The 27,317-nt window shown below is 44.7% G+C and overlaps 2 protein-coding genes across 8 annotated transcripts in view; one reads left to right on the top strand and one right to left on the bottom strand.

Moving 5' to 3' along the window:
- The window catches only part of CPAP (centrosome assembly and centriole elongation protein), a 58,953-nt gene extending 32,632 nt beyond the window's left edge, over nt 1-26,321 (bottom strand). Inside the window, exons 1-4 of one of the 2 annotated variants that reach the window (XM_084767246.1) lie at nt 26,137-26,321; nt 7,496-7,991; nt 6,904-7,027; nt 1,354-1,635 (exon numbers count right to left, since the gene is read on the bottom strand). In XM_084767246.1, the coding sequence (XP_084623372.1) occupies nt 1,354-1,635; nt 6,904-7,027; nt 7,496-7,933 (844 nt within the window). In that variant the 5' untranslated portion in view covers nt 7,934-7,991; nt 26,137-26,321. Of the gene's footprint in view, nt 1-1,353; nt 1,636-6,903; nt 7,028-7,495; nt 7,992-15,672; nt 15,820-26,136 lie in introns of those variants that run through there. The other variant, XM_084767245.1, reaches the window with a different exon arrangement.
- Nucleotides 15,941-27,317, top strand: part of PARP4 (poly(ADP-ribose) polymerase family member 4) — a 117,562-nt gene continuing 106,185 nt past the window's right edge. The window contains exon 1 of one of the 6 annotated variants that reach the window (XM_084767237.1): nt 15,941-16,078. Coding sequence is in view for 2 of the 6 variants with exons in the window: in XM_084767235.1 (XP_084623361.1) it covers nt 26,529-26,572 (44 nt within the window). In the remaining 4 variants the exon portion in view is untranslated. Of the gene's footprint in view, nt 16,079-26,390; nt 26,573-26,707; nt 26,802-27,317 lie in introns of those variants that run through there. The other 5 variants (XM_084767239.1, XM_084767235.1, XM_084767240.1 and 2 more) reach the window with 5 other exon arrangements.

The raw sequence follows: 27,317 nt of genomic DNA, 5'->3' as shown, positions 1-27,317 counted from the left end.
ATGTGGTGGCTCACAACCATCTACAGTGAGATCTGATGCCCTTTCTGGCATGTAAGTGTACATGCAGATAGAGCTCTCATATACATAAGATATAGAAATAAATATTTTTTTAAAAAAAGAAGGATTTTATAAACTTATAACAACAAAGTGTAATGCAGGGATTTTACTGGATCCTCATTTTTAAAAAGCCACCTTACGGACTAGAAAGATGGCTCTTCAGTCAGAAGCACCTCCTGCTCTCGCAGACAACCTGGGTTTGGTTCCCAGCACCTACATGGCAGTTTATAACCTACTGAAAGATGGGTGCTGACCCATTTCTAAAGATCTAATGCCCTCTTCTGGCCTCCTCAGGCACTAGGTCTGCACATAGCACACACATATATATGCAAGCAAATGCTCATATACATGAAACAAAACTATTTTTTTTTTAACTGTAAAGGATAATTTTGGGGGTAAATAGAAGGAATTCCCAAGTAGGTTTGAATATTACCTTTCTTATGTGTAATAAAAGCATAGCTATACATACATTCTAATTTATATTTTATATACAATAAAATACTTGAAATAAAACATATGATGCCCGAATATTATTTACAATGAAATGGTTCAGCAAATGATACGTATATATAGCCACGGATTTACAGATATACATAATACATATTCATACATGCATCAATAATATAAATATGACAAATATTAACCACATAATCACTGCAGTGGTCTTTCAACTTTTCTGGATATTTTCCAAAATAAAAAGTAAACAAACTACATTGTGGGTGGGGGAGTAGTCAAGGTGTGGGCCCCCCCCTCCTCTCTCTCTCTCTCTCTCTCTCTCTCACACACACACACACACACACACACACACACACACACACACACAGAAGAGCGAGGGTAGGGAAAATATATCAGAAAAGCCCAGTAAGCTCAGAAGTCTGTTTCTATTAAACAGTGAGGCCAGCTCTCTGGAAGCAAGGTGTCTGGCTGTGGGGACACAGGAATATAAGGAAGACAGCCTGAGGATTATGAGTAACAGTTCCCATCACAAACCTGCCTCTCACATGTCACATCTGTCCTGCAGCCTATCACAAAGTTTTTTTTATCAATTCAAACTCTCAAAAAAATTTTCCATGCAGAACTCACCACCTCCTTCTTTGAAGACCCCACGGTATCTGTAAGTCTGAGGTAGGAACACGAACCATAACTGTTGTCAGAACGTCAAATTCTGGCCCAGCTCAGGGTCAGTGGCTGTGCAGCCTATGGGGCCTCCCAATTAAAGCAAGAGAGGATGGGGAAACGCAGAAAGGATGACCCTTGTCTTAGGACAACTTGTTAACTCTCAGTTATGTGACTCACCTGCGGGATGGTTAGTGTTTTCTTCCTTTAAGTCATTTTTTTTCACATGTGTCTCTTGATATTGTGACTCATAAAACAAATCAGAAGCTTTTGAAGTTAAGATGGACTCTTGTTGAGCAGCTCTACAGAAATTGCTTTGTTCATCGGGGAAAATGATGGGAGCATGCAGGTTTTCTTGGGTTGGATTCGGGTAGCTATGTGACAGCAGAGTGGCTTTCTCCGCCGAGGCTAAACTTCCTGAAGCTCTATACTTCTGGCTCTGCTCATCAGGTAGTAACGTTCCTTCCAAATGAAGAAAACAAAACAAAGCTGAGACCATCCTACAATACTTGACTTTTACGTAGTAGTGACCCCTCACCCCACAAAGTAGTTTCCGAAATAACAGAAGTACTTTTTCCTTATCAGTACACTGTTGAACAAAGGTACAAAAATGTTAAAACCCAAAGTAAACACACTTTAGGGTTAGCAAATATTTAGACTAGGTTTTCTGTACAGAGGTAAGATGGCACAGTCGCAGCACAGCTAGCTCAGAAGGTGCCATTCCCAGGCCATATGTGAAAACATCATGGCAGCTGTGAACTCCGCAGCCCAGGGACAGGTAGACACAGGCACAAAGCAGTGCAGTTATACAGCTACCTGGGCCACCATTGCTGTTCCACAACTACCTGGGCTGCCAATGTGGTCATCCAACTACCTGGGCTGCCATTGGTATTGATGACCAGTAGCTAATCATTTCTCCTGCAGGGTAACCTGAAAACTTTGCTATTGTTGGGTAAAGAAATCATTACTGGCATTAAATATACATGACTTTTGTCCATGTTGCTTACATGTCGGCAGGGCTGCATGCCTCTGAACATCATGTCTCAGAGGGCAGAAGACATACTAGATGCCCTGTCTGCTGTACCAGCCCTGCTCACCTGATTGCCTCACCTAAATGTGGGATAAAGACACATGAACAAGTGTTTAATAAAAGTCACTGCTGCTGGAACACGGCTCAACTGGCAGAGTGCTTGCCTAGCATGAATAAGGGAGTCTGTGTTCGATCCCCAGCATAAAACCAGACACAGTGGTGCAGACCTATAATCCCAGCACACAAGACGAGGCAGAAGGATCAGAAATTCAAAGTCATCTTTACCTATATGCTGAGTTTAAGGCCAACCAGGAATTATGAGATCCTGTCTCAAAACAACATAAAATAATCACTGCTACCTGTTACCTATCCACTGCATCACCAGCCCACGTCTAAAATGAAAACGTCAGTAGCGACAGAGAGCTGACAGAATGTCAGCTTCAACTTCTCATCCTCTGCAGCACTGCTCCCCATCACGCACCCCAGCATCTAAGTATTTTTGAGTGGCAGATATTCCAGCTGAATCTAAAGAGCTCTTTGACAAAAGATCCAGGGGTAGGCTACTTTCAAAGTATGATCTATTTACCCCTAAAGATCTTTTGTTTGTTTTTTCATTTTTGAGACAAGGTTTCTCTGTGTGTCCTTGGCTGTCCTGGAATTTGCTCTGTAGACTCGTAGGCTGGCCTTGAACTCAGTCTCCCCAGTGCTGGGACTAAAGGTGTGCCCCACCTTGCCCTACACCCCTGAAGATCTTCAAGACCTTCTCAGGAAACCTACCAAGGAAAGACTATTTTCCTAAATTATCTATTGGTAAAGCTAAGGCAAACTAGAAAACTGCCGGCATCTCTGTTCCCAGAAGGACTGCACTACTGCGGTCACAGTCACAGGGCTCACCACCACTACGCATCCACAGCTTAGAAATAACATTCCACTCAGGAATGCAACAGGCAAGCTTCCACTGAGCCCAAAGACGCTATGCAAGATGCTAAGAGAAAAGTCATCAACTGCTTTACCCAGTGCTGGGTGCCATGTGCGACAGAACTGAACTGCCAGGCAAAGTGCAATAGTGGAATGGCTGTTACAGGCTAGCTGTTTTCTTACTGAATCTGCAGCCTGCTCCACAGAAGGGAACTGACGCCTAACAATACTGTAAACCTAGTCAAAAGCTCATCGCTGGGGAGGTGAGAGGCCCGAGGAAAGAAACCCATTACTACTGTTTTGCTAACCAACCACTAGAAAAAGGAGGGGCTCTGCGCAACTCTGGCTGTCCTGGAACTCGCTCTGTAGACCAGGCTGGCCTTGAACTCAGAGATCCGCCTGCCTCTGCCTCCCATGTGCTGGGATTAAAGGCGTGTGCCACCAAGCAGAAGAGTGGGCTTTCTTCAAGCATATGGCTCCTGGTAGGTTGTCCATGTTCCAGCAGATAGCCCATACTCTTGTATATATAAGCAGCACTAATGTGTATGTGTGTGTGTGTGTGTGTGTGTGTGTGTGTGTGTGTGTGTGTGTATGTATATACATATGTTTCTCAAATAATAATAAATATAACGGTAACCTGGTCATCACAGCAAGTTCCAGACCAGCTGGAACTATAAAATAAGATCCTGTCTCAAAAACTGATAGACAAATAATTAAGGCATGTCCTCAAAGAATATAAAAAAATAACTTTCTTAAATCTTAAACCTTGAGCAATGGCAATTACACACAGATCATGCCTACTGCAAACCAAGAAGGGGCCATGCAAATGAACTGCAGACTCAGCTCACTCAAGGAACATCATTCTGATTTACGAGAATGAATGACAGGCAAACCACGATTATTTAAGCCTGTATTTTTTATAGGCATTTTCTCAAAGAAGAAAGAGTGTGACTTCAAAGGAAGCAGCTCACAGTATTTGTTGCTAAAGACATAATTTGGTCTTTCAAATAAAAGTTGTAATTCTGGAAAACTGCTGCCAGTGACTCTGGCAGCTTTACAGTACTTCAAGACTTTTAAGATTGGGTTCATGTTAATATTAATACATGTAATTTTTGTTGTTTTGAAATAGCAACTCACAACTGGGAGTGGTAGCACAGGCCTTTAATCTTAGCACTTCATGAGGCAGAGGCAGGTGGATCACTGTGAGTTCAAAGCCAGCCTGGTCTACAAAGAGAGTTCAGGACAGACAAGGCTACACAGAGAAACTGTCTCAAAAAAACAAAAAAAAAAGAAAAAGAAAAAAAATTTTCGATATAGCTTTAGATTCCAAACTAGGAACAGCCATAAGAAAAGAGCACTTGTTTAGCACACAAAGAGGAATATCCACAATTATCTGGAAAAGATATTAAAGCACTTCTTTTTCCCCAATAGCACAGCCATATACAAGGTAGATTTTTTTTTCAAATGCTTTACTACAACAGTATCATCCCAGGGATCGGGTGCAGAAGTAGATGAGAGTCAGCTGACTTCTCTTAATCCAAACAATAGGTAGAATCTTTTAGGTAGATTTATAGCTAGGTCAATTTTCAACTTTTTGAGGAACCTCCACACTGATTTCCAGAATATAGCCCTCACAAAGGCTCATCAAGTAAAAGCCTGCTCACCAGCTGGTGACTGTACGGGGCCATAACAGACCTCTTAGGAGGTGGAGCCTGGTGGGAAGAAAGCAGGTCCCCTAGAACAGGACACTGCCTCCCAGGCATCATGAAGTGAACTGCCTCTCCCTTACCTACACTCACCATAGAGATGAAGCTGCCACAGGCCACAGCAACAGCACCAAGCAATGTGGGCCAAAACCTCAGAACAACGAGCCAAAACGAACCGTCCTTCTTTTTGCATTGTTTTTCTGGGGTCTTACATCACAGCGATGGAGTGCTGACTAACACCATAAGATAGATTTGCGGTCTTGAGACCACAAAGTCTGAGACCCAATTCCCCGTGTTGCTCAGCAACAGAGTATATGCAGAGCAGGCACAGGGCTCCAGGTCCAATATCCAGCACCAAAAAATTAAAGTCAAATTAAGAAAATTCAAAATCCCATTGTGTCAAAGCTAAGTGTTCCAAACTAGATGGGGCTAGCTCTCACGTAGTAACTGCAATCTGCTCCCGTCACTTTAGCTTATGTGTACTTTACAGTAAAAAGTGCCACCGCCTATTACTTAAATCACCACTATTATTTATGGATTCTACAAAACAATTATGAACTATTTAATAATTTTAAGATAACCCAAGTGTGCTGGTATACTTCGGAGACAGGTAGGCAGCACTCTGAGTTTGAGGCTAACCTGGTCTACATAAAGATCCAAGACAGGCAGGGCTACATAATGAGACCCTGTTCCCCTCTCTTTCTCTATCAGAGATAGAGATTTGACATATATATATATAAAGATTAAAAACTACAGACTTTCTATATTTCTCCGAAAAAGCAACCATGTCTCTTACCTACCCAGCCACCCTTGGCACACTCATTTAACACACTCATTGCCAATGTCTTCTCTGAATTCTCAGTGTCAACATAGTAAGTGAACCACACAGGCCCTTGCTGAACCTGTGGGTTGCGTCTCTTATAGGGCAGTGCCAGGAAACAAACATACACCTCTAGACTACTGCGTGCAATCTCTGAGATATGATCCATTGACAATGTTAGTCTCAAGTGAAAATTTACACAAGTAGGGTGAGGATGTGGCCAATTGGTAGAGTATTTGTCTGGCATGCACAAAGCCCTGGGTTCAGTCTCCAGCACTAAAGAAACTGCTCATGGTGGTGCACACCTGTAGGCTCAGCATTTCAGAGGCACTAACGAAATGGAGAACACACCTACTACTCACAGCAGCCACAGGAACAAGAACCGACAATATGGAATCTGCTCGTCCTGGATCATGACTGAGAGTGAACGCTTTTGTTACTGTGGAATGTGGTCAGAGCAGCTTTCAGACCACTGCTCCAGATCAAATGTCAATGCTGTTTTCTCCAGTACGCTCCTGAGGCTGTCTGTTAACAGACACAGCACACAGGAGAACACTGCCACCTGCTATCCTAGGAAACACAGCTCTTCAGCCCAGCAGAATGCTTTCTACAGAGTTGTTGTTGTTGTTGTTGTTGTTGCTTTGTTTTGTTTTTTGGGGTTTTTTTGTTTGTTTGTTTGGTTGGTTGGTTGGTTGGTTTTTTGAGACAGGGTTTCTCTGTGTAGTCTTGATTGTCCTGAACTCACTTTGTAGACCAGGCTGGCCTCAAACTCACAGCAATCCATCTGCCTCTGCCTCCCGAGTGCTGGGATTGAAGGCGTGCGCCACCACCACCTAGCCTGCTTTCTATAGTTGTACCACTGTAGCCCTGAACAGTTTCCATGTGCCAGCCAAGAACCAGGAACCGGGTGCCACTGACTCTACATCCTTAGCTTTCTTCTCAATGAGTGCTAGCTGGGGGTGTAGCTCTGTGAGCACATGCTTAGCACGTGTGAGGCCTGGGTTCTGCCCCCAGCGCCATGTACACATGAGAACGCCTTTAAGCATGGTACATACACTCCAGAATGCTAGCGTGCCTCTCTGGTCCCAGGATTATTATTACGCTGTCATTTCACAGATATCTATCTGACCCTGAGGAAGTGGGAGTTGCCAGCTGTGACAGGGGAAGGTAGAAATGGCCTGCCAAACTAAAGGTATAAAGCACATGCAGCCTTGTCTCTCGGTATTACCATACAGCCGTGTGTGAGCGATGCATACCTGGAAAGGCGCGCTGCCCAGACACCATGAGGAGCAGCTTCTCCTGTTCCTCCATGAGCCTCTGCAGCTGTTCCAGCTGCTGCCTCTTCAGCTGCTCCTGCTTCTTTTGCTGTGTTTCCTTCAGCTTTTTAAATGTAAGATCAAAGTAGGACCACACGTCAGGACTTAGCTTCAGTCTCCCCTACCAGACTTTCCCAGGTAAATAATTCCAAAGAAAGACCCCCAAATAAATAAATCTGCCACAAAAACACTAAAATCTAATTTCATCTAAAGAAAATCATATCAGTATCTCAAAGAAGAAACGGGGGGACGACAACTCCTTTGAGCCGTGTAAGAGGATGGGCATGCCAGGACATCAACTATTTTCTAATATTTACTCAGCCATTTCTAACTTCACTTTTACCAAGTGAGTTAAACATGAATTTATCTTAACTGCCTCATTTTGTATATGTGTATCAAGCACATTTCAATGTTTCCCATTAGATATAAGACAGAAATCTAGAACTTTGAGGGTTCAGAGTTAAAGGGGAAACAAGATGGCCGAGCATGCAATGCCTATAGCAATAGAAATACCTGTGAGACCAAACCATACCTGTTCCAGTTTTTTAAAAAGCAGATTTTTATTCGCTGCTTCTTTGAGTTCACTTGCAAGATCAGGCGTAAAGTCATTTTTGTTATCCTCCTGGTATCCAGGAGCTTCCTGACAGGACTCTGTTGGTTCTTTTTTAGCTAAAGGAAAGACTGTGTGAGCTTCCGAGTTCTCTGGCTGTAGTTTATAAGGCCCTCCAGCCTCCAACCTCTGTTCTTCACGGAAGGAATCCTCTTCGCTACTAATGCTGAAACTATTTGAAAAATGTGTGGCTTGAACAGGGAAGCTGCTAGAAACATTTGTAGCTGCTTGCTTCTCGTCTGTTTCCAAAACAGGAAATCCTCGATTTAATATGACCCCAGCCCGAGAAGGACTGGTCATCCACTGGGTGAGGAAGTGCTGCCCACTGCTGAATTCTGAAGAGGTTGGCATCAGGAACATTTTAATCTAGTGCTATTTGAACAATGGGAGATCCAGAACGCCTACTGACTTCCAACACCTGTAAAAAGAGCCAACAAGAAGTATTCATTAAAGCTATTAAATATGCTCTGCCTCACAGTAGCCCAAGCCTCAACCCAGTACAAAAACTAATATTAAATACACAAAAGACTTTAACAGGGAAGGACAAGTTGGTTCAGTAGGTAACGGTGCTTGCCACCAGGCCTGATGATGTGTGTTCAATCCCCAGGTCCTCCATGGTAGAAGAGAACAACTCCTACAAGTTGTCCTCTGACCTCAGCATTCAGGCACAGCACACATGAGAACATGTACAAACACACACACATACATGATTGATAGATAGATAGATAGATAGATAGACAGACAGACAGGTAGATAGATAAGATAGATAGATAGGTAGATAGATAGATAGATGTGCATTAAAAAGACTTTAATGGAAAAGCAACTAAGCAATAAACTGCTTAGTGGTTTGAATTTTGCCTTTAAAAATCTGAACTTGAGTAAATCAGAAATTTCAGGACTTTTTAATCTAATCATTCAACTACTAAGATATACAATTACTAGATCAGTTGACTTAAAACTGTACGATCTTGGACACTCTTAAGTTGTTCATTATAAGAAAAGAAAGTTAAGAGCCGGGCAGTGGTGGCACACGCCTTTAATCCCAGCACTTGGGAGGCAGAGGCAGGCGGATCGATGTGAGTTCGAGGCCAGCCTGGTCTACAAAGTGAGTCTAGGATGGCAAGGCTACCCAGAGAAACCCTGTCTCAAAAAAAAAAAAAAGAAAAGAAAGAAAAAGTTAAGAAGGCACAACCAACTACACACTTGTTTCTTTGCCCAGTAAGGGATGGAACAAGAGTCATCATCCTAATACCCGACACACACAACTCCACCTGCCTGCTGGGGCATTTGCACAACTTGCACGCTTGCACAACCCCTCAGCCACTGCAGTGCCGTGTGTATTCCAGCTGGCCCTGGCAGGCACTGAGCACTGACCTCAGGATTAACGGTGTTTTGCTTTCATGCCCATTCACACTCTCCCGAACGTGGTGATCCTTGCAGGACTGCTTTGCCTCATGCAAATACAAGGAACCTGGTACTGTTAAAAAATACGTCAGAACTTGGCATTTAAAATGAATTCGGTACTACAAAGTATTATTTGTGCTCATTTAATGTTCAACAATAAAAATGACATCAGCTCAAGTCATAGGAGTTCCCTGTATGAATCATCAGAGTGCAGTGCTGCGGTGTGTGGCTGTGTAGGTAAGCTGGGCTCCTGCCTGTAGTATGCTTGGTTTTCCTCCACTAACATTTATTTGCATGTTCTACCGTTCTATGCTCTGGGTACACGCGGCTGTTAACAACTGTCTTAGGGTTTCTATCACTGTGATAAAATAACATGACCAAAAACAACCTGAGGAGGAAAGGGTTCACTTCACCTCACAGCTGTCAAGTCCATCGCTTGGAGAAGCCATGGAAGGATCCGAAGGCAGGAGCTGATGCAGAGGCCGTGGAGGGGTGCTGCTTTCTGCCTTGCTCCTCATGGCTTGCTCAGCCTGATTTCTTATAGCACCCAGGATCGCACCTCCCAGTGAGCTGGGCCCTCCCCAGTCATCAATGAAGAAAACGCGCCACAGGCCCTGCCCCCAAACACGCTACCCAGCTGCATGATTACCCTGACTCTGAGCAACAAGAAGATACAGGAGTTTTCTGGATTAAGCCTCCTCAAAAGATCTCCATGCACTGTGCTGCCGCCAGTGCCATACTGATGTCTACAGTCTGTGTTACAGTCAGAGCCCATGTTGATGTCTGTTATCCGTGAGGCCGACACAGACATGTAGATGTCTGTGGTCCATGCTGCCACCAGAAGCCATGCTACGATCCATGTTCTGTGGTCCACGCAGCAGCTGGAAATCATGTTGTGATCCATGGTCTGTGCAGCTGCCACTGGAGGCCATGTGGATGCCTGTGGTCCATGCAGCAGCCGGAAACCATGTGGAAGTTCATGACCCGTGGCCCCACCAGCTGCTATGGACAAGGAAATTTCTTTTGCAGTGACATAAATGGCTGCAGACTCATAACTGAGAATGAGAGACATTGGAGGCTTCTGTGACAACTCCCCACCAAATGAAACGGTCCAGACAGGAAGCTTTTGAAGCATGCTTAAAGACTGTGATAAAGATGCTGAGGTGTAGGGTATCTCTTCTGGTGAGCTTGTGAGGACAGACTTAGTTTTCTTTAAGGGGCTGGCCACTGGGAGTTTGACCAGGCTCCAGTGAGTATATGGGCAACACAAATTGAACGTGGTGTGCTTTTCTTTCTTTTTTTGGGGGGGTGGAGTGGGGAGGGAGGTGGTGCCGGCAGTACACAAGGGTGAGAGGATGGGCCTGGGAAGAATGGGACGTGAATATGATTGGGTGCATTGTATAAAATTCCCAAATGATTAATAAAAATGTTATGTTGGGGGAGGGGGAAAATAAAGCGAAGTTCAAAGAAAAAGAACATGTGCCAGAGGCCGGCCCGCAGGCCAATACAGCGAAGGCACTTTCTCAATGAAGATGATTCTGGCTTAGGACAAGTTGACATAAAACTAGCAAACCCAAGTAAGAGTCTTGTGGGAAAATATGCAGATAAGTGTCCATTATTTGAGCTATTAACTAGCAACAACGGGAAGCAACTGCAAGTTAAGCAGAGGAAAGCAGCCGTAAGTCCAGGCAAGGGAGACACAGAGGCCTCATTCAGAGAGGAGCTGGTGGAGTTAAAACAAGACACAAGCACCATCTGCATAGCTTGTGGAGGACAGAGAAAGAGCAAACCATCACCCAGACTCCCCAGTCGCCACCCATCACGTGCTCCCCACCAAAAGCTCACTCCTACTAGGACTCTCCACTGTAAGCTCTGCAAAACTCATCTCTTTCTGCATGAAACCCATGTCCAACAAGAGGCCCTCGGTTCCCAGACACTGTTCGCCTTGTCCATGATACCCTCTTACTTAGTCCTTTCTTCTATTCTCTCCTTCAACACACACAACACACACGCACACACACACACACGCACACACACTCGCACACTCACGCGTGCACACACACACCCCAGAGAGAAAGCATGCACCCCGAGAGTGAGCACGCAGGAGCGATGAAGCTTTGAATCTCACAGGTACACAGGTGACCCAGTGCTCTCCTTTATCGTCTCTCATTTCTTGAGATCTTTGGGATCTTCTCGTTTACTTCTTAAGCTTTCCCGGCTAAGACACTGTGAGAACGGACTCGCCATTCACTGAAATGCGAAGTGGCAACAACACAGGTTTGGGGAGTCAGGACCTCCACAGGGTCTCTTCCCACAGAGCCGCATCTTAAGAGGCTCCACACCCACGGTGGAAGGGTGCTCACAATGGTTTTAGACATGATTGTAGACTTCAGTTTTATCAAATACATGCACACAACAGTGTGGGCTGCATAGGAGGACGTGTTCTCAGCAAAGTGAAGAAACGGCCGAGTGCAGTGATGCACACCTGTGATCCCAGCACTCAGGGAGGCACAGGCAGGCAGATCTCTGTGAGCTCAAGGCCAGCCTGCTCTACAAAGTGAGTCCAAGACAGCCAAGGCCACACAGAGAAATGAAGTGGAAGTTTCTAGTTTCTTTGAAGACTCAGTTATGTCATGTGAGTGTAATTTTTGTTTTGGTCCCAAGTGTGGGATGTGGGAGAGTTTTTCCACCGCTGAGGACACATGATGTTTTGCTGCAAGCTGTCTGTACGAGAGGGGTGGAGAGTGAGACAACGCTTTGGCATCGCTTCGCTGGCCTTTGTTTTTCTACACTTCACTTCCCAGAGAGAAATCGGCTGATTCTGGCTGCTTCCACTGACTGGTGTGGATTTGCTGGTGTCTGCTGGATCATGCTACTGCTGCTGCCTCATGTTGCTGTTGGTGTTTCCCATGTGACTGGACTGCTGGTGTCCTGACGATGAAGAGTGGATTTGCCCCGAAGGAACTACTTCTAAAGAGACCCACAACCTCCTTTTCCTATTAGCCTCCTTTCTCCCCTACCTCTCGTCAGGGGGTTGGAAGGGAGGCAGAAGCATTAAAGAACTCTAAATAAAGTAGATTTTTGTAAAACATAAGCCTACAGAGAAGCCTTGTTTCAAATTTAAAAAAAAAAAAAGAAAGTAAAAAAATGTACAAGGAGGAAGGACACATAGAACATTTTGCCAGTAGGGCAGTGGATGCAGTGGATGCAGTGGCTTTATAGACACGGTGGATGCAGTGGCTTTATAAATGCAGTGGATGCAGTGGCTTTATAGATGCGGTGGATGCAGTGGCTTTATAGATGCAGTGGATGCAGTGGCTTTATAGACTCGGTGGATGCAGTGGCCTTATAGATGCAGTGGATGCAGTGGCTTTATAGATGCGGTGGATGCAGTGGCTTTATAGATGCGGTGGATGCAGTGGCTTTATAGACGCAGTAGATGCAGTGGCTTTATAGACACAGTAGATGCAGTGGCTTTATAGACGCAGTGGGTGCAGTGGCTTTATAAACGAGGTGGATGTGAAGAGTCAGGTATTAGAGCGTACGGCAGATGAGAGTAAGAGGGTAGAGTGGAAGAGGTAAGGGGCAGCCTGGGAGCCTAGGGCTTACCTTGTGGACATGGGCTTAACCACACACACACACTCACTTGCTCACAAGTATACAAAGAAAACTAAAAACTGGAAAATCTGAGGCAAACAAATATGTATCTAGCTTCCCAAGTGGCATGTAAAAAATATACAAACGATATAAAGAGGAAAAATAGATGCCTAAGCATCAAAATATGTTTACTTTCATGCCACTGAAAAAACAAAAATTACGAGAGTAACAATATACTTTTCCCCCATGCACAGAGTTGGCAAAGACTAAAGACTACTAATTCTCAACACGAAAAAAACAAAATCATTTATTAAGTATTCCTTAGATATATAAAGCATTTTGAAAAGTAAGGCAGTTATCTATCCAAACTGTAAAATGCACAAAAGCCTAGCAATTTTGTCTAGCAATTTGCTGAAGATGTAGTTCTCTGATGTTTGCTCACCATGTGTGAGGCCCTAGACTAAGTACCATGTACCAGGATAAATGAACAACCCTAGTGCAGTAACTCATACCTATAACTCCAGCAGGTAGGAAGCTGAGGCAAGCAGATTTCCATGAGTTCCAGATCGACCTGACTTACACTGTGAATTCCAGGCTAGCTCCCCTACAGAGTAAGACTGTGTCTCAAAAAAAAGAAAAGAAAGAAAGAAAAGAAAAGAAAAGGAAAAAAAACTCACAAGGGGCTGGAAAGAGGGCTCAGTGGTTAACAGATCTTCCTGCTCTTCCATAAAACCCAGGGTCACGCGGGACAACGCACATCCACCTGTAACTCTCTCCAGCTGCAGGGAATCTGATGTCCACTTCTGACGTCTACCAGCACATTCATACACACACGCACATTAAAAAAAAAAAAAAAAGTAAAAGCCTTAAAAACCATCCAAGATAGACCATTAGTCATAAAGTACAGAGCACTGTGTATTATAAGAAATACAGACAGGGGCTGGAGCGACGGCTCAGTGGTTAAGAGCATTTACTGCTCTTGCAGAGGATCTGAGTTCAAGCCCCAGGAACACATGGTGGACTCCAAAACTTCAGCTCCAGGGGATCCCACACCCTCCCCTGACTTCTGAGGGCACTAGGCACACAAGTGGTGTGCGAAAGTTAACTAGTGTGGGGTGGGGGGAGGTGGCATCAAATGGTGGTTGCCCAGTCACCCTGACAAAACTAGAAACACTTGGAGAAAGGAGCCTCGCCTGACGAACCGGCCAGCAAATCGCCTCCATCCGGCAGGGCACTGGGGGCATTTTCTTGATGACTGACTGGTGTGGGAAGGCCCAGCCACCGTGGGCCATGCCTCTTCTAAGCAGGTGGTTCTGGGTTATATAAGACCACAAGCCATGAGGCGAGCCGGTAAGCAGCACTCCTCCACGGCCCCTGCTTTAGCTCCTGCCTTGGCCTCCCTGGGTGACAGTCAGACTGTAAGGTGTAAGCTGAAATAAACTCTTTCCAAGTTGCTCCCAGTATTTTCACAGCGAAGAACCAAACTAGAACACCCAGAAAGACAGGGGCCTGAGAAGGAAAAGGGCTCCTGCCTGCGAGGAGTATGCACACTGCGTTACACACTTAAGAGTAGCATACGTTAACTGGCTCTCTGTACCCAGTATCTGTTAATTCCTAAATAGTAATTTCCTTTAAATCTGTTGTAAGAAAGCTAATCCTAATTGTTTTTACATTAGGAAGCTACCTTAAAAGGCAAGGCAGGGAGTTTTCAGTTATCCTTGGTTAGATTTCATTATCCTTGGTAAGAAATTTTTAAAAGCCCAAACTTGGGGGCTCACATGTGGAACCCCAGCACTGAGGAAGGAAGCTGATCATCATGGATGTAAGGCCAGTCTGGATACATATCAAGTTCCAGAAGACAGAATGAGTGTAAAGTGAAAGTGTCTTAAAAACAAATCAAAAACAAAGATTTTTGAGCTGGGGAGATAGCTCAAAGTGCACAAGCCTGGCCACCCGAGCTGGTCCCGGAACCCACATAGGGATGAAAGGAGAAACGACGCGATGGAGTTGCCCCCTACCCTCCACATATGAGCCATCACACGCAGGAAACCAACACTTAGAGCATATACACAGCAATATTTTAAAGCAGTAATCTTTAAACTAGATGAATAAAACAAAATTAATTTAGAAAGTAAACAAGTTGCAAGGTCACTCTGTAATGTGAAAACCGTCAACTAGACTGACCAAAGTGTAATGGTTTAAGGCAGCGCACACGCGCGCGCGCGCACAAACACACACACACACCCCTACCTTCTATTAAAGCACTAAAACTTCTGTACTTTTGCTACAATTCCATTACTATGATCCTAAAAATGTACTTACTACCATTTTAAATGCCATTTTAAAGTACAGAAATACTGATTCACAGTTGGGCAACAGTGATGCACACCTGTAACGCAGGGTGCCCATTAGATACCAGCCTGAGCTACACAGCAAGCCCTTAACACCAAAAGTGTCCCCCTCTAATTCTGCTTTTTATTACTTATAGGAAAGCCTGGGTAAACTACAAATAATAGAATGTCCAGGACAGACAACGTCATCTGCTCAGCAAGCTTGAGGCATGACTGTAAACAGACATCGATAAAGCTGGCCTTTAAAACATCGACTAATTGAAAACTTTGACATCTTTAAAGCTATCTGTTCAAAGCATAAATTATCTTCAGTGGAGGCAGAAGAGACAATTATGACCCTGAAAACTTTCAGCTGACAGATCTGCCTCGCCCCACCCCCAACCCCACCCCGCAAAAACAAAAAACAAAAAACAAAAAACTCTTCTTAAAATCAACGAAGCTTTTGGAGAAGCCCGGATAAGGCAAGGCGAGATGGACCCTGGAGGTCAGTAAGAGGCGGCACAGCACCCGGCCCGGCGAGACTGTGTCCCCGGCGCGTGTCACCCGGGACAGAAACACCCACCCACCCACCCCCGTGAGGGACGATCTCCCCGGGTGCTCGCAAGAACAAAGCGGGGGTAGGAGCCCCGGAACCACCGCTGCCCGCCAGCGCCCAGCCCTCCGCGCCTCGCCAGCCCGAAGCCCGAGCTGGCCTCTCAGGAAACGGGCGGCGGAAGGGCTCCTCCGCTCCACTCGCCCACCAGTTACCTTTCCACGAAGAACCAGCCGGTCAGACCACTCGGAGCAGTGATTATCTGCATCGAACCGCCCGGGCATTTACAAACGAGCCGCCACAACCTCCGCTGCGGCCAGAGCCCCGCCTCCTGGACTGGCCCCGCCCAGTCTGCTCCGATGATTCCTGGGAAGTGTAGTTCCTACCGCCCCTCTGAGCGTGCGCGCAGGCGCCTCGAGCTCACGTAAACTACAACTCCCAGCAACACCGCCACAAAGGTTGCTAGGGGGATGATGCACTTTGCGCGCTCTTTTGCGGCGGGCACTGGTCAACAGCTGTTCCTGAAATTCAACCCGAGCAGTCCTGACGCTTGCGGTAACAGAGGGCGCACGTCACTGTACCTGGAACACGAAGACTCAAACCATATCTAAGAGACGACAGGTTTGGAAGCGTTTTGCTGCCTTCGCTTTTTCTCTTTGGATGGGTTTGATTTAATAAAGACCTGTTTTTTGTTTTTTTTAAGCGTGACATTGTTTGGTAGGGTGAATAAGTCAAGATAACCGCCGAAAAAGTCACTCTGCAAGTAAGCCGTGGTTTCACAGAGAGTGTTCATTCCGTGTTTAAATTTTATATGAAATACTGAAAGTGCAGCTATTAAAATTATATGTGGAATGCTGGGCGCAGCTTTCACTATTTGTGTTGCTGCCGGAATACAGACACGTCCCTTTAATCTAGGAAGCTACAGCACTTTATGTTACGGACCTGATTTGAACAACGCTGTAGATTAAATAGCATCTTTTTTTCTTTTCTTTCTTTCTTTCTTTCTTTTTTTTTTTTTTTTTTTGTTTGTTTTTTGAGACAGGGTTTCTCTGTGTAGCCCTGACTATCCTAGACTCGCTTTGTAGACCAGACCAGACTAGCCTCAAACTCACAGCGATCCACCTGCCTCTCCCTCCCAAGTGCTAGGATTAAAGGCGTGCGCCACCACTTCCGGGCACATTTTTTTTAATATGTAGTTTTACTTTTTAAAAAAATTTTATGTACATACATGTTTTGCCTGCATGTTAGTATGTGCCCTACCTGTGTGCCTGGTGCCTGCGGATATCAGAGGGGAACATCAGATCCCATGATCCCATGAAACTGGAGTTACAGATGTTTGTGAGCTACCATGTAGGTGCAGGAGCCATCTCGGGCAAGAGCAGCAAATGTTGTCCTTCCTGGCTCAGATGGAAAGATACCCTGGTACTCGGGAGCCCAGGAACCACACAGCTCTGAGAGCAAACCTCCTCAGCAGAGGCATTGCAGCTTCAAGGGGAAGGTATCCCCAGATGAGCTGAGGCGCTCAGGAGCCTCAGCACTGCCTCTCCTTTGTTTCTTCCAATGAGAGAGCTACAAGAGATTTATCGGAGCAACAAATCCAGGAGTGGCATGCCTCTGCTCTCAAGACATGGCAGCGGGGAACTGGGCAGACAAGGCCTTTATTTAGTATTTCTTAGGGAACGGAGCTTTCTAGGGCAAGGATTTCCAGAGTGAAAAGTGGTGGGATTTCAAGTCCTTGCCATCAGAAAGTGCTCATAACCACTGAGCCACCTCACCTTCCCCGTCTCCCTCCAACCAAGTAGCAACTTTAAAGATACCACGAGAGGAGTAAGGATGTAACTCAGTTGATGAAATCCTCGCCTGGTATGTTCCATCTGCAGCACTGTACAAAACAGCATTGGTGGCCAGTCTCTAAGGTGGGGGAGGGGGGGTTGAATCAGAAGTTCAGGGTCATCCTGAAGTATATAGTGAGTTAGAGGCCAACATGGACCATGAAACTCTATCTGAAAAAGAAAGCAAAACAAAGCAAAACAAAAAAACAGAATTGCCCTTTATAGCTAGTATAGCTCAAATAAACCACTATTATTAAAAGTAATTAAATTTTTATACAGAGGCCTCAAACCTGGAGACTTGGGGAAAGGTTTTTGAGAGGTTAGTTTTATTAGATTACATAATAGATGAGGAAACCAAAGCTCAAAACTTCCAGGATCACACACACCTAAGATGCTGAAAAGAGTGGAGCTCAGCGGATAGCAAAGCCCCTGTCTAGTACACCAGAGGTCCTGGGTTCCGGCCACAACCCTGCAGCCAATCAGCCAACAAATTAATAACTTAATATGCTTGGTAATTTAAGGGCTCAAATGGTCTTCATCTGGCCTGAAAACATGCCCACAAATCGGTTTATTAAAGTGCACGTTTTTGAGGGCAATCACAATATCCTCTACTTTTTCTGCCTACATTTTATTCTCTCTAGTATGTTACGCCACATTGCCACATTACTTGGGTTTTGTTGTTGTTGTTTAAAGATTTGTCTGTGTATATGGATATATTGTCTTCGTGCGCACCAGAAGAGAGCATCAGATTGTATTACTGATGGTTGTCAGCCACCATGTGGTTGCCAGTGTTAATGCCCGGCTGCAGCGCTGAGGCAGTCCAGGGTGGGGTCTCTGGGGCTGGATGCCCTTCCAGTTCGCTTTATCTCTTGGATCGCCAGAGCTGATAGCTCAGGCAGCTGATCAGGACTGAAAGAAGAAAGAAGAATGGGACCCCAAAGTTTCTTCTCTAGGGAGGAAAATTTAAACTGACCACAATTTTCCTATAGCTGAGGCTGTAAAAGCAGCTTCTAGCTACAGAATGCATGGGGGGGGGCAGGGGGAGGGAGGCAGGGAGAGGTGGGGGTTTGTTGTAAAAGGAGGCTCTTTCATCTGTAGATAGGCCTCTTTGCGGGAGATCTCCAGTAAGCTAATTTAAACTTAGGCCTGCTAATCCTAAAAGGCTGAAGGTAAAGCCCTAAGCCTGCTAATTTATTTGTGAATCTACAGGGAAATAAGAAATAAGAGAGAGAGAGAAAATAAACCACTCACACGCGCATACATTCAAGAAAAAAGGTGGATGAAGTTAGGCATCTTAACATCAACTGAAGTTAAGCTTCCCAGTTTCAACAATGTTTATTGTTGGTCACCATACTTATACTCCTGAGAAAAGAGAAATACCTCATACTCAAAAAAGGGCAATTAATCATGAAAACCAATGAATTCTAAAATACAACAGGTTACTTGTTTTAAAGCTAAACATTTCTTATCTAGGTATCCATTATATAAGTTCACAGTGAGTTCAGAGTGACAAAAGTAATATATGACTTTCAATTAGGACTGATCTAACTATACACTATCCAGCTATCTCTTAGTTCGTAATGAGTTCAGGACAATAATTTTATCTGTCTTTCATTCTAAGAAACAGAGTAAATTTAAAAATGACAACATATGATGCCACAAAGTGACAAGGTATAAGGAATTAGAACAGTTTGTATATATAGGCATTAAGGTTGTACTTAGCTTAGACATTTCTAGGTAGCCCCATTATATCTTGGGTTCATGGGAAGTTTAAACCAACTTGCCTGTATTTATAGTGAGTACTAGGATTCCTGGTGCCATCTGGAGCGGAGGCTTATCTGAAGCCACAAATCTGCTACAAGGCTATCCCTAGTGAGGCATCTGGAGGTCCACAAAGGTATTTATTGCAGCCATAAACTCTCTAAAAAATTGTTTAACTTTTTAAAACTATTTTAATCAAATCAGGAATTCCAGAATCAGGGCTGAATTCATCTGAATGACAAACAGTATCCTCAAACAAGATCCTGTAGGAAGTTTGCTCAATCAGAGCCGGTCAATACCCAGAAATTGACAGTTTACACCAATGCCAGGTGTTTTTTTCCTTTTGGTTTTTCAAGACAGTTTCTCTATGTTATCTTGGCTGTCCTGGACTTGCTTTGTAGACCAGGCTGGCCTTAGATTCACAGTGATCTGCCTGCCTCTGTCTCCCTGGGTGCTGGGATTAAAGGCATGCGCCACCATGCCTGCCTCTAATGCTAGGTTTTAGAGACATGGAGCAGTGCACAATTGACAGGGTAGTCAGAGGTTGGAAGCAATTCTGGGGTGCATCACAGTACAGACCTTGCAAAATACCACATCACTTCCAGAGATCTCTCATGCCTACTGAACTTCCCCAAATTAATGGCTCCTGACAGCATGTCAGAGGCTGGAAGCAGTTCTGGGGGTGCATCACGGTACAGACCTTTCAAATATGGGATCACCTCCTAGACAGCCCACATGCCTAGTGATCTCCTTTAACAGGAGCCAGGAATTGAACTCAGGACCTTTGGGAAAACAGCCAGTGCTCTTAACCCCTGAGCCATCTCTCCAGCCCCTGTCACATTACTCATTAACTGAATAAATGGATTGTATCACACTCATCCTATCTATCTGTCTCCTTGTCCTCTTGCTTATGTGTCACAAAACATGACTCCACACTCTTTTAAATTAGCTACTAAGATTCTATATGTAAATTATCACCTGGAACCTACACTTAAAAAATAGGATATAATGGCACACACCTGTCATCTCAGCACTTGGACAAAGGAGGCAGGAGAAGTAGCTACTTCGAGTTGAAGGGCAGCCTGGACTACGTATCAAGGCCCTGTCTCAAAAAAAGCACAAAAAATAAAAATAAATAAATAAATAAACAGCACACTATTCAATCGTTGACTGTGTGACCCCACTTGTTGACGAACCGTGTGCCAAAACCAGCTCAGCAGAGCATGTCACATGGTGTACAGATAGAGAACATCACAACTGTTCCAAAATTATTCGGTGACAACGTTTAAAATGACATAATATTTTTAAGACAAAGCATAATATTTCAGCACATTTACATAATGGGTAATGTTTCAGATCAGAGTGACATCTATCACCTTTTGCCTCCATGAGGTGTTTTGAAATATTTAATTTAATGTTAACTATAATTATATTTCTGTGCTAGAGAACATTAGAATTCATTCTTCCTGGGGCTGGGGAGATGACACGGTCACAGTGAAGTGGCCGCTGCGAAGCATGAGGACCTGAGTCTGCATCCTTAGCATCCACATAAGACACAAAGCCCAGCACAGCATAACGCAGGATTGCAGCTAGGAAGGCAGACACAGGGCGGTCTCTGAGTACGCTGCCTGCCAAGGCTAGCCAATCAGCAAGCTCCATGTTCAGTGAGTGACCCTGTCTATAGATAGATAGATAGATAGATAGATAGATAGATAGATAGACAGACAGACAGACAGACAGACAGACAGACAGACAGACATGGCGGCTGAACAGATGGCTTAGCAGTTAAGAGTACTTGCTGCCCTTAGAGAGGACCAGGATCAATCCCCAGCTCACAACCATCTGTAAGGCCATTTCCAGGGACTTCAATTCCCTCTTCTGGCCTGCAAGGGCACCAGGCATGTAGTTAAACACTCATATACACTAAAAAAGATTAATAGGTAGTGCCGAGCATGCCTTTAATCCCAGCACTGGGGAGGCAGAGGCAGGCTGTGAGTTCAAGGCCAGGCTGGTCTACAAAGCGAGTCCAGGACAACCAAGGCTACACAGAGAACCCTTGTCTAAAAAATAATAATAATAATAATAATAATAATAATAATAATAATAATAATAATTTTTATTTAACAATAATAATAATAATAATAATAATAGGTAAATTAAATAAATAAAAAGCTGGCAGGTCAATGAGATGACTCAGCAGGTAAAGGCGCTTGCCTTTAAGCCTAACGACTATATAGGTTCAGTTCCTGGAACCCAAATGATGGAAGAAAGCCCTGAGTCACAAAAGTGGTCCTTTGACCTCCACACATTTGCCATGGTACATGCATGCACACACATAGAAGTAACAATTAAAATAAGGGGGCCAGTGATGGAAGAAGGCACCTTTGGAAGGTGCCTAATGGCAACCTGTGGCTTGCATCCTCAGGAGCACATGAGTACACACACGCACATGAGTACACATACACACACACACATGCACACGCACAGGCATACGCACACACACAGTCATTCTATCTAACTAATGCCCACGGTGGCTAACCAGACTCCATCTCTCCTGCCATACCTTTTGTTTTGTTTTTTGTTTTTTGGATACAGAGTTTCACATAGACAGCCTGACCTTGAATTTGCTGCATAGCTAAAGGTGACCATGAATTTCTTATGCCATGTGCTGGGATTACAAGCCAACCTACCTTGCTTGGTTTATGTAGTGCTGGAATCAAGCCTACCCCCATAACATTTTATTTTTATAGATTTATTTATTATTTATACAGCTTTTTGCCCACATGTGTGCCTACATGCCAGAAGAGGGTACCAGATCTCACTATAGATGACTATGAGCCACCATATGGTTGCTGGGAATTGAACTTAGGACCTTTGAAAGAACAAACAGTGTTCTTAACCTCTGAGCCATCTCTCCAGCCCCCTTTATTTTTAATTTACTTTTTTTTTTCTTTTGAGAGGCAAGATCGTGTGTAGTCCAGTCTAGCTTTGAACACACTCTTTTGGTAACACTAGCCTTGAATGCCTGGTCCTACAGTCCTGTGATTTGCAAGTGCCAGGATCACAGGACCACACCCTCCAGCCTTGTTACCACTCTAATTGGTAGTGTGACCCTAAGAGAGTGCAGCCTAAAAAAACGAGGCAGATTAAAAGCTCATGCAGTAACAGACTTTATTCAGGGCAACAGACAATCTACATTCTGAGGGTATTCTGAGAATTAAGCACGGTCAAAGGAGCAAAGTCCACATGAGTCAGCTGTACAGTCATGAGGGTGTGTTCACATGAGTTAGGCTGCATAAGGTTCAGAGGATAACTGAGCTTGGGAACACCATCTACAGAGCAAAACCATCTGCAGTAAACTCACTCTTACCTAACTATCCCTGGGAGGGGCCGGAGAGCACATTCCAAGAGCAGTGTTGTGCTCGGAGGGATGAGCCCTGTTCCCTCAGAGTTTTCTCACAAGCAATCAGAATTCTGCCCAGAGCGCTTCACTCATGGACTGTGTTCAAACAGTGCCTGGCTTCAGCAACTTTTTCTAGTATAATTATGAAAGGAGGGAGGAAAGGGAAGATGTCCAGTGGGGGGGGGGGGCTTTCCCCTCTAGACTAGTGGTAGAGCTGCTGAGAGATGACAGATCCAAACTTGAATGGCTGATTCTGGCATGAGGAGGAAACACACCAACAGACGCAAGTTTCTAGCCCCCAGGTAAATAAGTACAAGAAAACCCACAGGCAACTCCACTTGAGGGCGGAGAAAGAGTCTGAACCCTCAGATTTCTAAAAAGTTCCATTAGAACGTGAAGGTGGGTTTTATCATTTTGATAGGATTGAGAAGTCGTCATGGAAACAAACCCCTGGGCATGTACGTGACTTTCTCCATAAGGTTCACTGAGGTGGCAATACCCGCCCTAAGATGTGTGGCCGCATTCCACGGGCCAACAGCCTGGACTGAACTAAAGGAAAAGTGGACATTATTCATCACGTCCTGACTGGGGACAAGATGTGACCGGCCACCTCCTGCCCCTGCAGCCAGATCTTCCCTGCCAGGGGTTGGGGGAAGTGGGGGGGATGAGGGGGGTGGACTGTATCCCCCAGAACTGTAAACCAAAACAAACCCTTCCTTCCTAAAGCTGCTTTTGTCACAGCAGTGAGACAAGTAACTAGTACAGTAAAAACGTTTCTCTGTCTGTTTGGTTTTTTTAAGAGAGGATGTAAAGGTTTAACTATTACTAATGCCTTGAATTTGCAGTAAAAGATCATGAAAATGAATATGTCTTGCCCGGCAGTGGCGGCGCACGCCTTTAATCCCAGCACTCGGGAGGCAGAGGCAGGCGGATCACTGTAGACCAGCCTGGTCTACAACGGGAGTCTAGGACAGCCAAGGGTGCACAGAGAAACCCTGTCTCAAGAAAAACAAAACAAACAAAAAAAAAAAAAAACAAAAGAAAGAAAGAAGAAAGAAAATGAATGTATCTGTATAGCAAAGGGTTTATCAGGTCTACCACATTCTAGAATGTCTGAACCATAATGTTTAATACATTAAAAAAGAAGGAGTTCTGCCTTAATTACTCTTAGTTACTCATGCAGCACAGCAATGCCAAGATATTGGCACACCGGTATTTTTGCCTTTGGTTTAGAGTGTGTGTGTGTGTGTGTGTGTTTGCAAGAATATGTTAACACATGAGTGGGGAGGGCTTGCAATGCATGAATGTGAATTTGCCTGTAGAGGCCAAGCCTGGAAGTCAATGTTAGCGTAGATGTCCTCAGTTGCTCTCCCTTTTTTTAAAATTTTTATTTTATTAGTGTGTGTGTGTGTGTGTGTGTGTGTGTGTGTGTGTGTAGGTCTTCCCTCACGTCCAATATGGAACTCATCAGGTTTGCTAAAGTGGTTTTGACCAGCAAGACCCACCTGTCTCCTGTCTTTCTCTGGCTGCCCTCACTTAGATTGCAGGTATGTGCTGCTGTGCACAGAATTATTCTCTTCTTCTTCTTCTTTTTTTTTTTTTAATAAATCCTGGGGATCTGACGCAGGTCTTCTGCTTACATATTAAGCACTTCACTGACTAACCTGAGCTTTCTTTCCTCTTTTTCTTTCTGTTTGGTACGAGAGATCCAAACCCAGGACTTTGCACAAGCTAGGTAGAACTCTATCTGTGAGTCCAATAATTTATGTATTTTCTTAGTGTTTGTTTTTAATTTTAAGACATATCTTTTTAGCCCAGACTGATTTCAAACTTATAACCATCCTGCTTCCACCTCAAGAGTGGCAAAGCAACAGCCATGTTACTGTCACCCACCACCAGACCTTTATATGATGTTCAATTACATAGCTGTAATATTTTATATTATATAATAATTACATAAACCACCTTATAGGTTTTTATTATGTATATATATTTCTTGAGATAGAAACTTTCTTTGTAGGCCAGGCTGGCCTGAAACTTACTATGTAGTCCAGGAAAGCTCCAAATTTATGGCAGTACAACAGACCTCCTGCACTTCCTGATTGCTGGGATTACAGGCATGGGCTGTGATATCTGGCCTTTTTTTTTTTCTCTCTCTCTCTCTCTTGTTATTGTTTGTTTTGTTTCATCCCCTCCCTTTATTTTTCCCCTGGTTCTTTGAGTATAAAGTTAAGTTGTTGGTCTGGCATTTTCTTGTTTAAATGTAGGCACTCAGGCCTGCAAGCTGGCTCAGCTCAAGGTAGAACCATTTGTTAGCCAAGCCTGACAGCTTGAGTTCAATCTCTGGGACTCATAGTGGAAGGAGAGAGCCAACTCTGAAAGCTGTCCTCTGACTGTGGGACCCTCCAGACACACACACACACACACACATACATACACACACACACACACATATACATACACACACACACACACACACACAGGACAGTCGTAAATGCCAGCTTTCACAAGTGTAAATTTCCATTAGAACACTTTTACTATATCCCACCAATGTCGGTGTGTTGTTTTTTTCTTTTATTATTCATCTCAAAATTATTCCTAATGTCCTTGTGCCTTCCTTTCACCATGTTAAGTGAAAACATCAATTCCCATATATTTTCTGCTTTCAATTTTCCCTGTTCCAAACCTCTAGTTTCAGTTCATTATGGGTCAAAGATGGTATTTTCCATGATTTTTATCATAATAAGTTTACCTAAAACCATTGAGCATCGATTATTCCTGGTGCCTTAGTCTTTTCGTATAAAAATATGATCAATTCATATGAAAACATACAAAAACTATGTCAACATACGTCTCGATCTCCCCATACTTACAGGGTTCTGTCACAAATTACACCTTCAATACACAGTGTGCCTGTTAGTTTTGTAAAGATCAGTTTTTCACACTTCCATTTGTCTATTAGAGCGTAAGTGTATTTCTTTTTTTTAAACTAGGGTCTCCTTGTCTGGCATAGTGATTCAGCCTTTAATCACACCACTCCAGAGGCAGACAGGGATCTCTGAGGTCAAGAACAGCCTGGCCTTCATAGCCAGTCGCAGGCCGGCCAGGGCTGCAGTAAGACCCTAGGGGGGAAAAAAGAGGGTCTCCCTTTGCGGAACTGGCTAGGACAGCAGCCAGGCTCTACTTGTGTTCTTCCGGCCTCTGCCTCCCCAGTGCTGGGGTTACAGAAGCAAGCAGTCACATCCAGCACAAAGCGATTGTGATTCAGCCTTTCAAAGTAGGTTGTATGAGGAAACTTGAGCCTACAACTCCACAGCAATAAATGGTGGCGCCAGAATTCAGCTCCTTACCTTTTACACCCAGTTCTCTATTCTAGACCTTTTGTTCTCACTGCGTTCGTCGTGCTCTGAGGAATCAGATTATTTCTCCAAATTAGTACATTTCTGACCCTAGTACACGCGAGGGACTATCAACCGGCTGAGCTGTATAAACCCTAGCCCCATCGTTCGAGTGTCTCCAATGAGCGAGGGAGTCTATTACATCCTTCAAACTCAGGACGTTCTCATTTTCTTCCGCTCTTGTTGCTGAAAATGGAACCCAGGGAATTGTTAGACATACGTTCTACCAAGGAGCTTCCTCTTCAGCCTGTTTGACCCAAAACCTTTGGGAAACTTGTTTCTCACCTGTCTTGGGATTCCAGCACTTTACCTAACCACCATCCATAATTATTTCTCCCTCAAAAATCACCATCCATCACATCTCCCATATTCACATTTTGGATTTGCCCCTATGGCAATTTACAGTCTGAAAGTCGAAACTGAAAGTCCTGACGAAAACTAGGCTCATCTTGGAAACGGAGCTCCGCCTGCCAGGGCTGTGCCTTCCTGCCGGCGGGCAAGGTAATAGGGACAGCGGCGGGACACCCCGCTAAGCGGCGCTGGCGGCAGCGCGCAGGACCGGGGTTCGCGGGGGAGGCGCAGCCACGGTCCCGCCCCGCCGCGCCCCTCCTCGCCCTGCTGCGCCTGGAGCGGAAGCGCCGCGGCTGGAACGCTGGCTGCGGGGGGCCCAGGAGAGGATGGTCGGGCGCAGGAAGAAGGTCCAGGAGGGATCGCCAAGCAGGTGTGTGGATGCCCTCCCCCCACCCGAGGCCTGATGACAGCCCCGAGGGCCTGGGGAGTGATGGCCTGGGTGGGGCCCTAAACTAGATGCACCCAGGAGGTCAGACTTGTCTAAGCCAGTGTTCTGGGAAAAGAACCGCCGTGGAATACAACGTTTCTTTATTTTCTGAAAGTTGGATTTCCGAGGAAACTTAAACATACAAGTACTTATCCAAACTTACACAAGTACAGTAAGTAGTTTGGTGGATACTACGGAAAACGTAATCTGGTCGCCTAGGAAGCGAGGTGGGAGAAGAAATGAGTTCATGGAAGTCTGGAGTTGAATTTAGCCAAACCTGACAGGAAGGCTTAGTTCTTGGGCCTATTAAAACAAAAATAAGTAAAATAAAATAAAAATGAAAAAAAGAGGAAGGTTGAGTTAATTTACAGTTTAGCCAGGACTGAGAATGTTACAATGTATTTGAAGGAAAAAGAAAGAAAGGCCAGGATATACACCCATGTCGGTTTGTCCTAGTGTTATATTTATACCTCTGCCCTACTAGATGGTACTTCCGGTGCTGTGGCTGGTCTTGGTTGTCACATTGACACCTGGGGAAAGTGAGCCTCCCTTGAGAAGCTGCTACCATCAGATTGGCCTCTAGCGAGTGTCTGCGGAGCATTTTCTTGATTGCTAACTGATGGACGAGAGCTTTGCCCACTGTAGGTGCCGCTTCTGGGCGGGTGGTCCTAGATTGTATAAGTAAACC

This window comes from Acomys minous, assembly GCF_964271855.1.
Source record: "Acomys minous genome assembly, chromosome: 18".
NCBI classification, from domain to species: domain Eukaryota; kingdom Metazoa; phylum Chordata; class Mammalia; order Rodentia; family Muridae; genus Acomys; species Acomys minous.
Note: the sequence above shows the minus strand (reverse complement) of the source record. Positions and strands in the feature narration are given on the sequence as shown.